This window comes from Chenopodium album, chromosome 21 (assembly GCF_948465745.1).
Source record: "Chenopodium album chromosome 21, dcCheAlbu1.1, whole genome shotgun sequence".
In the NCBI taxonomy this organism is placed as follows: Eukaryota; Viridiplantae; Streptophyta; class Magnoliopsida; order Caryophyllales; family Amaranthaceae; genus Chenopodium; species Chenopodium album.
Window position 1 is genome coordinate 8414031 of NC_137854.1, and position 15080 is coordinate 8429110.

Below are 15080 nucleotides of genomic sequence, written 5' to 3' on the forward strand. Positions count from 1 at the left end.
TTTGATATCTCATACCTCTTAATCTCTGAACATCCCATTATTAAGCGCATTAAGGATTTTTATATCATGATATTATGAGAGATTGAGAGCTGTCTAGGCAGACTTACCATGCCTTTTTCTTTGTGAAAATTGCATTCGTCACCAATTTTGTTTCATCGAGTGGCTTCTTTATCTTGCAAGAAAACCGTCCTGAAGTTAAATAAAAGTTAAAAAAAACATGCAATTGCGTAACAGCTTTCCTAAAAAACAACCATGTCAATAGCTTTGAGTGAAAATATTAGATAATAATGGGAGAATATTTATTACATAGACCAATACTACTAAAACTCTAGGCTAAAATACAATAAAACATGTACAAATAAAAATTTAAAATAACCGTCAAGCTCCAATGTGGACGGCTTAATAATAATGATAATTAAGTGAAAAAGGCATTTACAAAATCAAAAGGGGGATAAATTAAACCAATTGGTCTTGCTTGTCTTTCTATGCTTCACCCATCAAACATTGCTAATTCTTCTCTTGTTACATGAAGCTAGGCTATCAACAGCAATCCCAAGCTACCCCCGAAAAAAAAGAAAAAACCCAGAAATTACTACTAATCTGGGAAAATATGGACTTAATTTTCTCCAATATATATGTATGTATAGATAAATATATTATCATTATTATTATTTTTTTTCTGTGCAAGATTTGGATGATAGGTTTAAGATGGGAATTTGATGAACTCAGAGTCCAAAACTTAAGCGTTGAACTTGAATTGGTAATCCTTTGGGGAACTCGACGAATGGGTAAACAAAAGCTTGATCTTTCTCCGTTACTTTCCAATCGAAATTGATGACCAAATGGTGGATGAAAATTGCCATCTCCGTTCTTGCTAGTTCTGATCCTGGACATAGTCTTTGTCCTCCACCAAATGGCATGAAAGTGTTTCCGCTAGTCGGGCTGGAGCTCGAGTTTGTAGCTGGTATGCCTCCCCGATTTACACCATTCTGAAATGATGAAAACAACAAAATTGAAGATTATGCATGCATAGTGATAAAATAGTTGTTGCAGATTATGCATGTTGATTATGGATGATTAATTACTCGTAGTTTAAATGTACTGTACTAAGAAATTGCATATATAAAGTACACTTTGTACTTTGTCTTTTCTAAGGAAGAAATGTGACTTTAATACGTTGAATTGATCACAATTCACAAGATTAGGTACATTGAATGGCAACTAACTCTTGTGATCTCTTAAGTGAAGTACAATTTGAGAAAAAATAATTGACGAAGTACTACTATTCTAACAATTCTTTGACAAACATGCAAAAATTGCACCTTTTCTTATTTACATTAATTTAGTACAGTACTCTTTAATGGTCTATTCCTTTACATTTATACTCTGTACTTTGTTATTATTATGCTAATACTCTGTACTAGAATATCTTTTCAAAGGAAACATAAAGGAAACTAGGTCTAATATGAAAGTATTACGGAGATACTATTGCACAGTGTAACACTAATGCCCTACCTCATATAATTATACCCAGCCCTTCAATAAATACTAACCACTCTAAAAACATTAATAATAAAGAGGTTGAAATATGGTGCCATTTACACAACAATTTTCCTTTACTTGTACTAGTACTAGCTCAAAAAGGCTCATATAACCCCAAAATCAACACCAAGATATTATCCTAAGTAGTCTCATAAGAAAGAGATGAGTAACCCTCCACAAAAGTGTTGATTTAACTATAGATAACAAATTAGCCATAAGATATTAACTCGTTCTTTCGAATGAATTCGTTTTAACGAACAAGCACACTGTCATAACTCCCAAAAGTATGGATATTACTTCTAAAAAAAAGAATATAGACATTAAGAACTTAGTATAATTCTTGTTCAAGCAAATAACACAATTTTTTTTTTAATGCATAACATGGTATAATTCTAGTGTCCACTAAATCTAGATAAGGGTTTTCAATTCTACAACATTATGATCAACTATGAACATGATCAACTATGAACATGAACAACTGTAAAATGAATTAGGAGTTTTGGTATCTTCCCTAAAACTAATAATTGAGCAGGGAGAGGAGAATTCATGAGATCATCCAATAAGATATCAAAGAATAATAGGGAGTAAGCAAAAGTGATAAACTTTTGTTGCATTACAAAGTGTTTTTATTCTTAAAAAAAGAGGAAGAAATAAAACTTTCTGCTCCTTTTTCTTTATTTAAGCATCAAAAAGGAATTGAAAAGGAAATTTCTTTATTATAAAAAAGGAAAAATGTGATTTATTGCCATTTTGCAGGGGAGAAAATTCCTGGGGACCGACATCATGCTTTTGCGGACCCGTTGAAAAAAGAAAAGACATGTTGCACGTGCAACCTACAGTCCCACTTCCACGTGGGGCAATTATCACTTTTGGACCACACCCCCCACTCACTCACTTCACTTACTTAAAAAAATCACTTTCTCTCTCTTCTTTGGATGATGATGAGAGAGAAAATGTGGGTTTGGTTTGGTTAATCAAATCAAACCTCAACTTTCTCCTAACCAAACCATCAATCCATCTAAACACAACACAACCCTCCTCTGTACCAGAGTGCTACACCCACGGGTTGATCACGACAATTCATACAGTGGGTCCTAATTAATCTTTATTTGGTTTCACCCCTTGAATAAATTTAATTGGGAAATTATCAATTGGAGTACTTATTATTATGGCTCTTGTTCATTAAGCTAGTGACTTGACTATTCATGTGTTTTTAAGGTCAATCCGGCAAATATAAAAGGTTAATTATAATGTAGGGTTTAGGGATTTTGTAAGCCAATTTAGTAAGAAATGTAAAAACTCAAATTCTTATAAATTTTATTACTTGGTATGTTATACAGAGTACTTATTAAGCTATTTTAGTTTTAGGTATCAATTATTACTCCACATTACCTATTCCTAATGAAAATGAGGGATAGTTCAAGTGATTAGTATTTCCCTCTCGATTCCTGGAGATATTAGGATCGATTATCATCACCCGGCCTTGTGGCTCTCTAAACACCCAAAAAAAAAAACAAAAAAAAACTATTCCTAATTAAGAAGGTTAAACGATAATCTTAATTGACAGACATTTTTTTTTTAAAAAAAAACCTACTGGTGTTATATAGCTCTCGAGAAGACTCAAGAGTACATGAGTAAATAGTTGTTAAATGTGGAACTCAAGTTGAAAATTGACCAAACAAACAAAAATGTAGTGGTGCTCAGACTGCTCACCAAATAGCTCATTACATTTATGACAATTAATTTAGTACTCCTTTCATTTTATTTGCCTATTTTGTAATATGTGGCTTATAATATCACAAACTGCAAAGTACAATATAGTGAAACAAAAGTACATGAACTATAGGAATCAAAATATATAAATTTTTCCTTCCAATTCCAATAAGGAATAGTGAGTTATCTAGAAACTATGTACTTGTAGAGAAGTTATACATACATGAATTTTTTGATTAAAATGCAAATAATAGGTGATAAATTTATTTTTTTTAAAAAAAAAAAAAAAAAAAAAAAAATCAAATTAACTGTATTTCCTTTTTATTGTATTTACAAATCCCCAAGTAAACTCCCTCACTCCGTTTTTTTGCTCTTATTTAGAATCTTTATTTATGGAGACAAAAAAGTCAATAAAAAACAAGGGTACTAAGACAAATTATTTCTTTAGATAATAAAAAAAATACCCTTATTATTAGTCCTATAATTTGTACGAGTATCCATCAAAATAGACCATTCACATTCAACTACCCTGTTTAAGAAGCATGTCTTAAGATTCATTCATATTTCTGTATTTCATACCCGGGTGCAAACGGAAAGTAGGGGCCGTCCATTTTACATAAATTAAATTTGCCCTAAACTTACATTTCACACACATGTTTAGGGGCATTGCTCTCTCTCTCTTATGCGTGGTCCCCTTCCCTTGTTTTGTTTCTAATCCTAAAACTGCTCTTATCGTCCCTAATCAAGACAAATTTACAACTTTTAGTACTCTACCTCTCATTTATAAGTTCCCAAGGACAGTAAACTTACATATAATAAGATTATTCACTAATATATAATAAGATTTTATAACTGAAACATTTGCTTCTTTTGATCTTCTAGTTGTTAAGTCAATTTTAATAACCACAAACTTGTTTGCCAAACTATTAGCATACTGATCTATTTATTACTTATAATAATGCTTTTGTCACTTACAAGATAAACTTTTACTAGATCACAAGTACACATTTATAAACAAGTAAACTGTAAACATCAACTGTGCAGCATCTAAGCTAATGTACTTTCAACAATACTCTAGGCAGCAAGTACGTCCCCTGATCCCCTCCTTCCCTCTCAATTTTTTTGGGTGTTTAGAGAGCCATAAGAGTGGGATAAGAATCGATCCCAACATTTTCTAGAGCAAGGACACTCTCTCCTTCCCTCTTAATTTACACGTCACCATAGTTTGAAGTATAATTTTTAGGTTTAATCAGTTCGAATTTCATCAATTACTTCAGATAAGACATTTAGATTGTAAGACTATAGAGATAATTCAATCTGTATTCATGCAATTCACATTAAGTAATCACCCTCTCCCTTTAAAGAGAATCGAAAAGAAAATTAGAAAGTTCCACTTGATGACACTTTAACTCTACTATAATAAACAAAGTACTAATCTTTTCTTTATCGGCTTAATTCTTAAGTATCTTCATTTTTTGATTTCCTAATGAAAAAATCTACAAACATTACATATTACAAGTACAAGTAATTCATAGGAAGGACAACGAGAATTGGAAGAAAAGCAGTTGGCAGTTATTTCATGACCTTTAATTTCATAAAAGCTTTGGATCCTCGTAGGGACAAGGAGGGAGAAGGGTTAGGGGTCAGGGAATAGCTACAACTCCTACCAGCTTGATTGCCTAGCCCATAGGATTAGGATACATGTCCCCAAACTAGATAAAAAATAAAAAAAAAACTTATTTTCACATTTTAAATACATATAAATATGAATTAAATAAAATACTACTTGGTTGTAAATAATAATATAAAGTGTTTCTTAATTCTTATGTAATGTAGTACTTTACCCAAAATTCACCTCGAATTCTCAATGTGCAAACATGGTTAAAAATGACATGTATTGTGAACGGAATAGATGGTAAGGCGTAAAATTAAAGTAGAAAAAACTGACCTGCTGCCATCTCCAAGGGTTGAAGACATGAGGTTGGTCATAAAAGGCAGGATCCAAATGCACGGCTGCTAAAACCGGCAGCACTTTCCATCCACATGGAATGTCATAACCTTTACAACAGCAACATAACATTAATTAAACCACAGCAACAAAATAAAATAAGATATAAACTTTCCGGCCGGCAAACTTCCCGTGAACCACCCAAAAAGTTTACTCGAATAAATTATTAAAGAAAAACAGATATTAATTCACTAGTAGAGCTGACATTTACCTTTATACCGAACATCTTTAAGAGCCTTCCTATGCAGGAACCTTACTACATTGCCCAGCCTTAGTGTTTCGCTGATAACCTTCATAAATACAAATACATTTAAAAATGTTAATTTTATACTATTAGTACCAAAATTACTATTGTTAATTTTATGTACATGCACTTCTCACTACCTTCATTTGATCATTATTAATCAAAATCCCATAAAAGTTCTATATTATGTTTGTAAATTTCTTTTTTTATTTTTTCTAATAAACTCTACTATAAATTATTATCTAAACAATAAGGTTAAAGAAAGAAATTAAAATCACAAATACCCTAAATAACAATAATACCTAAAACAATATCATCAATATTATAAACGATGACTTAACAGGTTCTTAACCATGGTTTTAATACTTAAAAAAGACAAGATTTCCATATATTTCATGACGTAATGTTAACAAATTCATACAAATAGTTAAGAACTTAAAATATTGCTTGAATTTTGTGGTGATTTAAAATATTAAATAGTATAGTCCTTAGAAGGCTTACACATTGAGTGAATTCCATTTTCTTGTAATCATCCCAGTTCAATTCTTTTTCTGCTGATTGCTGCTTAGCTCTGGCAATCATAAGGTGCTCTTCCTAAACATTAAAACAAACAAATAAGCAAATAGGACCAAATTTTAAAGACGGAATTAATCCATGATAATAATTCTTCAGATAATAGGGCATACCCTTAATTGTTCAACAGCAGAAGGGGAGCCCTCCAAGAAAAAGATGGCTAATGCAATGGAAACAGAGGAAGTTTCATGTCCAGCAAACAGTAAACTCAAAATTAAGTCAAGTATTTGCTCTGTTGATAGATTGGAATACTTCAACACCCACCCAAGTAGATCATCTTCTTCAATATTTTCACTCCCATCATTCATCTTTTTCTTCTTCAACTTCTCTTCCATTTTCATCTCTATAAAATCTAGTATGGCTGTTCTTGACTGTCAATAAAAATTAATAAACTGTTAATCATATATTAATTCTCCTAATCTATAAACTCTAATTTTGCATTTTACTCTAATAAACTTTACTATAAGCTACCCATAATACCAAAAGTACCCTCATGATATGAGAAATGATTTTGACACTCCTATTAGTAAATAGAGCACCGAAAAGTAAAAACTGTGCCCTCACAATGAAAATGCCGAAATGAATTTTTAGAGTACCAAAATCATTTCCACCGTGATATATTGACAATTATGATTTAGGCACTCTTACCTCTACCTCCCCCCAACAAAGATATTTTTTAGGACTATAATTTACCTTTAATGCCCTTCTATAAGGACTTCCTGGTAAATTGATAGGAGCTGACACCACACCTTTCATAAAATTAATATACTCCTTCTTTAGATGCTCTGTTTCAGCTTCCCCATGATCCAAACTCAGTATTTGCTTTGCCATCACATTGAATGTGAACTGCAAAACCCAAGATAAAAAAAAAATGGTTTCATCCAGACAATCAATATAAATGAGATAAAATAAATAAATAAATAAATAAATAAATAAAGAGAATTCAAAGGTGCAGAAGAAAGATACCTTCTTAGCTTCATCTTGAGCAGAAAAGGTGCAATTCTCTTGCCAAGTTTTAAGAACAAGGACAGTCTGCTTCTCAACCTCTTTGATAAGATGAGCTTTAAGCCTACTGTGGCTCAAAAAATTGAGGGATATATTCCTCATGTCTTTGTGTATTTCTCCATTCAAAACCAACATAGACCATTTTCCAAGTATCCCATCAATGCTACTTGGGTAGCTACTTTCAAACAACCTCCCTTCATTTTGAAAGATGAATCTGTTCAACCCAGCATCTGCTGATACAATTGTCGGTTCCCCAAACAAATTTGCCCTGTAAATTTTCCCAAACCTGCAAAAATAATAAAACTTTAGAGAATTTGGGTGGATGAAAGATATACTACAATTTGCTTATTTGTATTATACATGTTATATGGTGGTCTAAATGTGTTCAACTCTGTTCTTAGGTAGACCAAAGTTCCTTTAACAGAGTGTATGATAAAATTCTTGAATATGAAACTGGGAATGCGTGAACCTAAGTAGGGAGAGTTCCATTCTTGGTTGGGGCCTAGCCCGACTCGAATAAGAATTAGTCAGAGTCAGGTAAGCTCCTAATTATGGGTGGTAAATTAACAAAACATTAGAGGATATGGTCTTTTTCATTACCTTGCTATGTGTTGCTCCATGAATTTTCCAAGGGTGGTAGCAGGATGTGGCTTTAAGTAGCCAAAAGTTTCCCCAATAAAGGGCAAACCAGTGTTACCAGGAGGAAGATTTGGAAAGGGTTTCTTTCTCTTAAGGAAGCTGAGGGTCCAAGATAAAGCCAAAACAAATGGGAGAAGGTACAAGAAGAATTCTAAGTCAGACATTAGAGATTATGAAATAAGACTCAAAGTTTCAATGAAATTTGGGAAAGGAGTATATTTAATTTGTAAGTTTTTTGCTACTCTTCTCTCTTCCCAAATATGTGTTTGAAGAATGAGTCAACCTTGCAGTAAACAGCAAGACTGACAAGGGAGAAAGAAAAGAAGGTGGGTGTTTGAGCTTTGAATGGAAAAACAAAGAAGCAAAAACAATAACAAGACAAAGGAAGAGCAAATGTTTAATGAAAAACTTTGGAGCCAATAAGGGGGTTTATATAACCTGCTTTTTTGTCTTTTTAATGGGCTGAATTAACTAAAGAAAAGGTAAAAGAGAAATAGAAATAATTTGAGTATTTACTGATTTATTTTAATTAATAGAAAAAATAAATATGACAAAGAAAAACCATAAAACATCTCCTTTGATCTTTCTTTCAAAAAAAAGAAAAACATCTCCTTTGATCTTTCTTTCAAAAAAAAAGAAAAACATCTCATTTGATCTTTCTTTCAAAAAAAGAAAAACATCTTCTTTGATCCACTTCACTGCAAGATATTAGAGATATCAAGAGAATATATCTTGATATTATAGATATTGTATTAAGATTATTATCTAGGTGACGAGATTCGATCCCAAGATCTTCTAGAATCAAAAGGGAAGTTCTAATAGAGTTATCCCTTGCTCTCATTATCTTGTAACACCATAAATGGTTGTATCCTATCATCAATATAATTAAGCTTTTTCATTCTCTCTAAGCTTTCTCTCATTTATTTAAGCTTTTCAACATTCTCTTTCTCATAACTCTATCTCTATCACATGACACTTTTAACACTATGGTTAATTAAAATATAATAGCCTCATAGCCAATGGTTATCAAGCATTTAGTCATAACAGAGTATTGCTAAATGGACAGGTGGATGTACCTTTGCACGGGTGACGGCCAAATTAATGATAAGGAGGGGTTAATAATTATTTGAGGCTCTCAGACCTTATTAAATAACTTTTTGTATGTTGAATCAGGAATTTAATCTTTAGCTTAGCTTAGCTAGCAGGGGGCCAGTTTCCTCTGTATCTGATCTGACCATTCAAGTGCAATCAGGAGAGCAATGATTCCATGCAATTTAGATTTGCACTAAAGCTTCTATTTCAATTATTTTCATTAAAATAAATATATATATATAAATATAGATTTCGAAAATCTTATTCTTTGCATGTTTTTATTTTATTTAGATACAAAACACAAGATCAGTCCCAAAAATATGTACACTGGTCTCAATTTCACTCTTTATATTATGGGATAATCTAAGATGTATAAAAAATTATCACCAAAAATGTCACTCTTCTTTTACAGAAGTTTGATTGGATTTCCCTACCTTCCATTTTTGTTTGCTCCCACTTTCTTCATTTGATTTTTCATTGAAAATGATTTTTGGCAGTCTGTTTGGCCCCAAAAAATGATTGTGCGGTGGAACATCAATACATCATAATAGTACTTGGTATATGATCCTTGTTAACTTTGGTTTGTAATAAAAACGAAGAAGACATATGTTCCACTAAAACAATTGGAGATGCCAAACTCCCAACACTATATGATGAGTCTCTCAAAGAGTCAAAGCAGCCATACAACACCCAACAGGGTCCGGTGAAGAGCAGGGATGATTAATATACTAGGTAGTTACAGTTTCGCTAAGAAGTATATATAGATATAATAGATTTTAAAAGGTTAACTAAGGTCTTGTTTAGTTTAACTTATTTTTAAGTATTTCAGACAAAAAAAAAAAAGTTCAAATCAGAACATCGTTTTATGTGCGATTTTTTATCGCTAAATATCTTTAATTTGTAATGAAAAAAATTATGAAAATTACATATTAATAAACTACATATTATTAGGAATCTAACAAAATCCCACTTGATATATTTTTTCTTTATAGATCATCATACACTTAAAATCAAAGTTAGGTCAAATCAGACAATCAGATCAGACTAGATCAGATCAAACCAGAGACCAGACCAAATCAGCAAAAATAAAGTGAACCAAACAACGCCTAAGTTTATACAAGTGTTCCCTCCGTTTTTTTTTATATGCATCACTTTGACAATTTCTCTATTCACATACCATGGTTGATTTAATTTTTTCACCTATAAAAAATAAATAAATATTATTATATAATATATCATTAGATTGGTCAAAATGTCTAATTTCATAATATAATTTTGTTATAATTTTTACCAATACACAATTAAAGATATTAAGGGTCAAATTAGTGTCTTGGCAAATGTGGCGGTCAAACTAGTGCAAATAAAAAAATTAAAAAAAAAAAAAACAGAGGGAGTAATAGACTACACAATTTAATCAATTTTAAGCAAGGAGTCTATCTACCCTTATAGAAACATAGATGTACATCTTGATGGTTTTAATTTATACAAGAGTGACTCGTTTGAGTGAAATTGTCTCACACTAATTTATTGTGAGACTTTGAAAATTACCCCTAAAGAACAAAAGATACTCTTATAAAATGAAAATTATGCTGATTTCAAATTAAGTTATTATGAGATCCTCAAATAAAATGGTGTGACAGCGGATAATTAGCCAACTAGGACACTAGGTAGACATTTCAAATTCTTAATTGTCTTCCCATCATTCTTTGGTACTACTCACCAAGCACCAGCTGCTAGAAATCTAGAATATACTATGTATATGATGGAACACAAAAATGAAAGTTACTGAAATTGTTTTCTTGTGTGGAACGAAACAAGACAAAATGAGTTTTGTTGTTGTTTTTCTTTTTTCTTTTTTCTTTTTTTTTTTTTTTTTTTTTTGACAAATGAGTTCTTTTCAGTGACGTGATAAAATGAATTTGTTTGTATATAGAGTATCAAGATTAGTCTTCAACCACAAAAAAAAAAACAAAAAAAAAAAGGGTATAAAGATTAGTTAGAATTTTAAGTACCTCACAAAAACCCACAACAATAACAAAGTCTTAGTTCCAAAATGATTTGGGGTCACTTAACATGAATTGTCATAAGAAATCATCTGAAAAGGAATAAGATCAATATTATCGATTAAATATAAAAAAGTGTAAAGTAAGAAACACATATAGCACATAAATCAACTTTAAGAGAGTTTTTCAAGCAGTTTCAAGACATTTTTTGTAATTATAACATTTAAATTCGATTAGATCGATTTCGATTTCAAACTAAAATCGAATTGTACAATATATATTCAAATTAAATAATCAGGTAGTAAGCTAAACCATATCACACCTACTAACTATAAAATCTTATCTAATACTACTATAATTGAGAGGAGGAAAAAAAAAAAAAAAAAAAAAAAAAAAAAAAAACTATATAATCTCATGAAACTAGTCTCTACTCTCTCTAGAGCTAACCATGCTCCAAAGTCACTATATAATCAGGTACTAACTAACCATGCTCCAAAGTCACAATTCCTTTTCAAAGATCTGAAACTAGTCGATCTACTCTCTCTAGAGCTAAAGTATCAATGATTAATATCATAGAAGTGACATGGCACTCCCAAAATCGCATAACTCCCTGGACTAGGGATGCTTAGCAAAATGATACTCGCAATTAGTGGCCACTAATTCTGAGATGGTTGGTAAAGAAATCTATTTTTTATTTTTTTAAAAGGAGAGATCTGTAGATCTTAAACTATAATCACATTTCACACTTACACAGCACTGGTTTCCTCTATTATCTACCAGTATTATATCATTATATGCCATGCTGACAAGAATATAAAAACCATTTGACTTTGCAATTTCATCTTGTAACTATAAGAAACATATTATTATAACTTAAACTTGCAACCTCACAAGTAAATTTTTTTGGATAACTTCCAATTTTCTGAAATGAGACTGTGTGTTCTTGGAAAGATAACAATCATTCTAAGTTGGAAAAGAAACCCATTGATGACAGTTAAGAAGAAACTAAGGCTATGGATATCAGAGTTCTTTCAAGGCTTGGACTATACATACCTTGAGGATCCTAACTATGCACCAAAAGAACACAAGTGTATATGTAAAACAGTATTAGAAGTAAAATATAATATAGGTTAAATTACTTTTAATTGCATATCTAATCGTCCAAGTAATTTGGTCTCTAATGAGTACATTAATAACTTTTTAATTGGGGAAAAATAATATAGGTATAAAATAAATATTATTTCAACGAAATCTCAAGTAAAATAACATATTGCATACTTTCTATAAGATGATACTCCTATGTTATGTACATTAATATTACATTCATCATACAAATAAACAATACTGTACTATTTTCAACCATCTTACTTTTGATTCTTCAAGTTTTACCTATGCTAAAATGAACATTTCTAAAATATAAGGTATATCTACAAATGTCTTCATCTAAAGATGAGCAATTACTGTAGGATAAACTTTAAAATCAGAGAGACATTTCACTTATTTCAATCCTCAATTTTTCGACAAACTAAAGATGCATCCTTGGATACTATTTTCACATTCTCCAAGTCCCAAAATAAGGTGAAGAGTCATACAGCATAATTAGTCATGATAAGGCTAGCCCTGTCATGAATTCCTATTTTACCAAAAAAATCATATCTCAAAACTCAATAAACCTATTTAGGAGATACATGATATCCTATGATTGTAATAGTAATATCAACCATTATAAGTATTCTAATCTTATTGACTGTGACATATACTTGAGGTATTATTGAGTACAATTATCTTTTAAATTGTTTTTATTGTTACTTGTAAAATGGACCACTTATTCCTAAATACTTGCCTAGTTAACTCTAATTTCGTATAGTAGCAAGCCAATCTAAATAACTAATGAGAATTTATTTGATTTTTTAAAGAGTAAACCCTACATTTCTATATATATATATATATATATATATATATATATAACACTTATGATTTGATTGATCAAAATTATTGATTTCAATACCACAAATTGTTGATAACCCTTTACAGCTAGGGGAAAATAATGAATCAATAATTGTCTTAAAAATAAAGCAAAGAGCATAGAAGAGAATTTCCAGAAATAATCAGTCACCCAGCTTTGCCACAGAAGCAATCTAAAGCGGATGGCCAACTAAGATCCCTACATTGTTGGTCTTCACGTGGAACAACACTCTAATTGGCCGTCTAATTCCTCCAAGTTTTCTCTCTCCAACAAATCACATGCTTGGAGAGAGAGTGGGGGTGTTATGCTCAGTGGCCTATGACGAATAACCATCATATGTTCATCATATATATCCTCACCCAATTCTAAACCCAGAGCACATATTTTATCATCAAATGAAACATAGCATAATCTAACCTTCTAGCCGTGCCAAAATTAGAAAATATCCTCACCCAATTCTAAACCCAGAGCATATGTTTTATCATCCAATGAAACATAAAATAATTTAGCCGTGCCAATGTTAGAAAAATGTACCTCTGAACCTATTGTGTGTACCGCAAAGGGATACAAATAACGAACTAAATATAAAAACCGACTATGTGTAAATATTATTTGTTAACTTGATACCATTTTTAAAAGTTAATTTTTTATTGCACCATATCAACGAGATTTTACCTTAACAGCCTAAGCTGTCAATTTCAATTCCATCATCTCATACTCCCTCTGCCCCTTCTATAGTTCTCATTTGGAATTTTGACACTATTCATAATGTGAAAGAATAATCTAAATTACTATTAATAAATAAGACATAACATAATAATGTTGGGTCTTATTTGATTCTTCTCAATGAATAGATTATTAATATTCAATTTTTAAATTTTTTTTACTAATAAGTGTCTAATTTGGTTCATGTTAACCGGCTCCACTTATGGGATTAAGACTTTGATTGAGTGATTGATTGATTAATTGATTACTAATAAGCATCTAACGATATTTATGGTCAAAATATTACATTGGCAAACGTACACAATCCAGACGGGAACTATAAAAAGGGGCAGATGGAGTACAAGAAAACAAAGTAATTTTAGGGAAAAAAAATAAATAAAAAACTTACTAAAAAAAGAGTTTAAATGTTCTTAATAAAAGGTATTTCAATGAGTTGTTAAAAACATAAAAGAATATCAAGATAATCAATATAAACTTCTACTAAAAAAGTTACCAGCTTTGTTTGTATACAAATGATATAAAGAACATGTTACTTTCACAACATAAAGTATGATAATTTATTTAGTAAATTAATGATGAAAGTTTTCATGCATTGACTTGCCATAAAATCTAATATAATTTAATTTTTTCGAGTTAAATATATTAGTATTTCATATTAAATAAATATCTAATTAATTTTATTTATTTTTTTTTTAAAAAAAAAGAAGTAAAACTCCGATTTCAAGACAAGTAAGGGGCAACTGTTTGAAATGTTCACCACTTGACTAGTAGAGCTTCATGAAAAATAAATAAATAAATAAATAAAACAGGGAAAAAAGAAAAGAAAAGAAAAGAATTGATTATTGCCTAACCACTCGTGCGGGTTGCCCAAAGATAGTGGCAGACCAATGATTGCAAATAGTAAAGTAAAATTTCTTTTCATTGCATGGGAAGCATTATCATATCCACGTGTGTTGACCACAATGCATGACGGCATGGGTCTTCAAGGCAACTCCGTAGTAAGAGCAAGAAATTGGATCCTAAAAACAATTGAGAAAAATTTATTACCCAACCACCACTTAAGGGTTGTACTTTAATGCATGGATCTTTAAGATCCGTTGCTTTACAACCCGATCTGATTAGACCCTCTAACATACTTTCGAGAATAAATTCAAAATTAGTATGATGACAAAAATTTGGGTGACACAAGCTTAATTAAGACTATTTTTAAAAAAAAAATTAATTTTTTTGAATAATAATTTTTTTTAAATAAATAAATAAATAAATAAAATTATTTTTAATTTAGTTCAATTCAATTCAACATAGATTATTGTTTTTTTAAAAAAAATTTAGCTCATTTAATCAAGTCTAGTCTATGAGCATGTTCCCCTTGAACTTGATTTCAGTTCAACTTCAATCAGTTCATTTAGTTTAGTTCAGATCAGCTCCACCAGTTCAGTTCAGCTCCTAATTTCCTTTTCTTATAAAAAATTCATTCCAGCATTCAATTCAGCTCCAATTAGTTCTATTCAGTTCATTTCAGCTCATTTCAATTCAGTAAATGTGAACAATCCCTACTTTAGCCCAAAA

The 15080-nt window shown here is 30.8% G+C and overlaps 1 protein-coding gene across 1 annotated transcript; it reads right to left on the reverse strand.

The window, feature by feature from the left end:
* Window positions 1–263: 263 nt before the first annotated feature.
* On the reverse strand, window positions 264–8129 carry LOC145601651 (cholesterol 22-monohydroxylase CYP90B51-like). Its single transcript, XM_081657701.1, has 8 exons — window positions 7686–8129; window positions 7047–7371; window positions 6774–6926; window positions 6194–6451; window positions 6009–6101; window positions 5475–5553; window positions 5204–5313; window positions 264–989 (listed from the first exon to the last, which is right to left on the reverse strand). The coding sequence occupies exons 1-8, from the start codon at window positions 7886–7888 to the stop codon at window positions 726–728; spliced, it is 1485 nt and encodes a 494-aa protein (XP_081513827.1). The 5' UTR covers window positions 7889–8129; the 3' UTR covers window positions 264–725.
* Between the last annotated feature and the right edge of the window lie 6951 nt (window positions 8130–15080).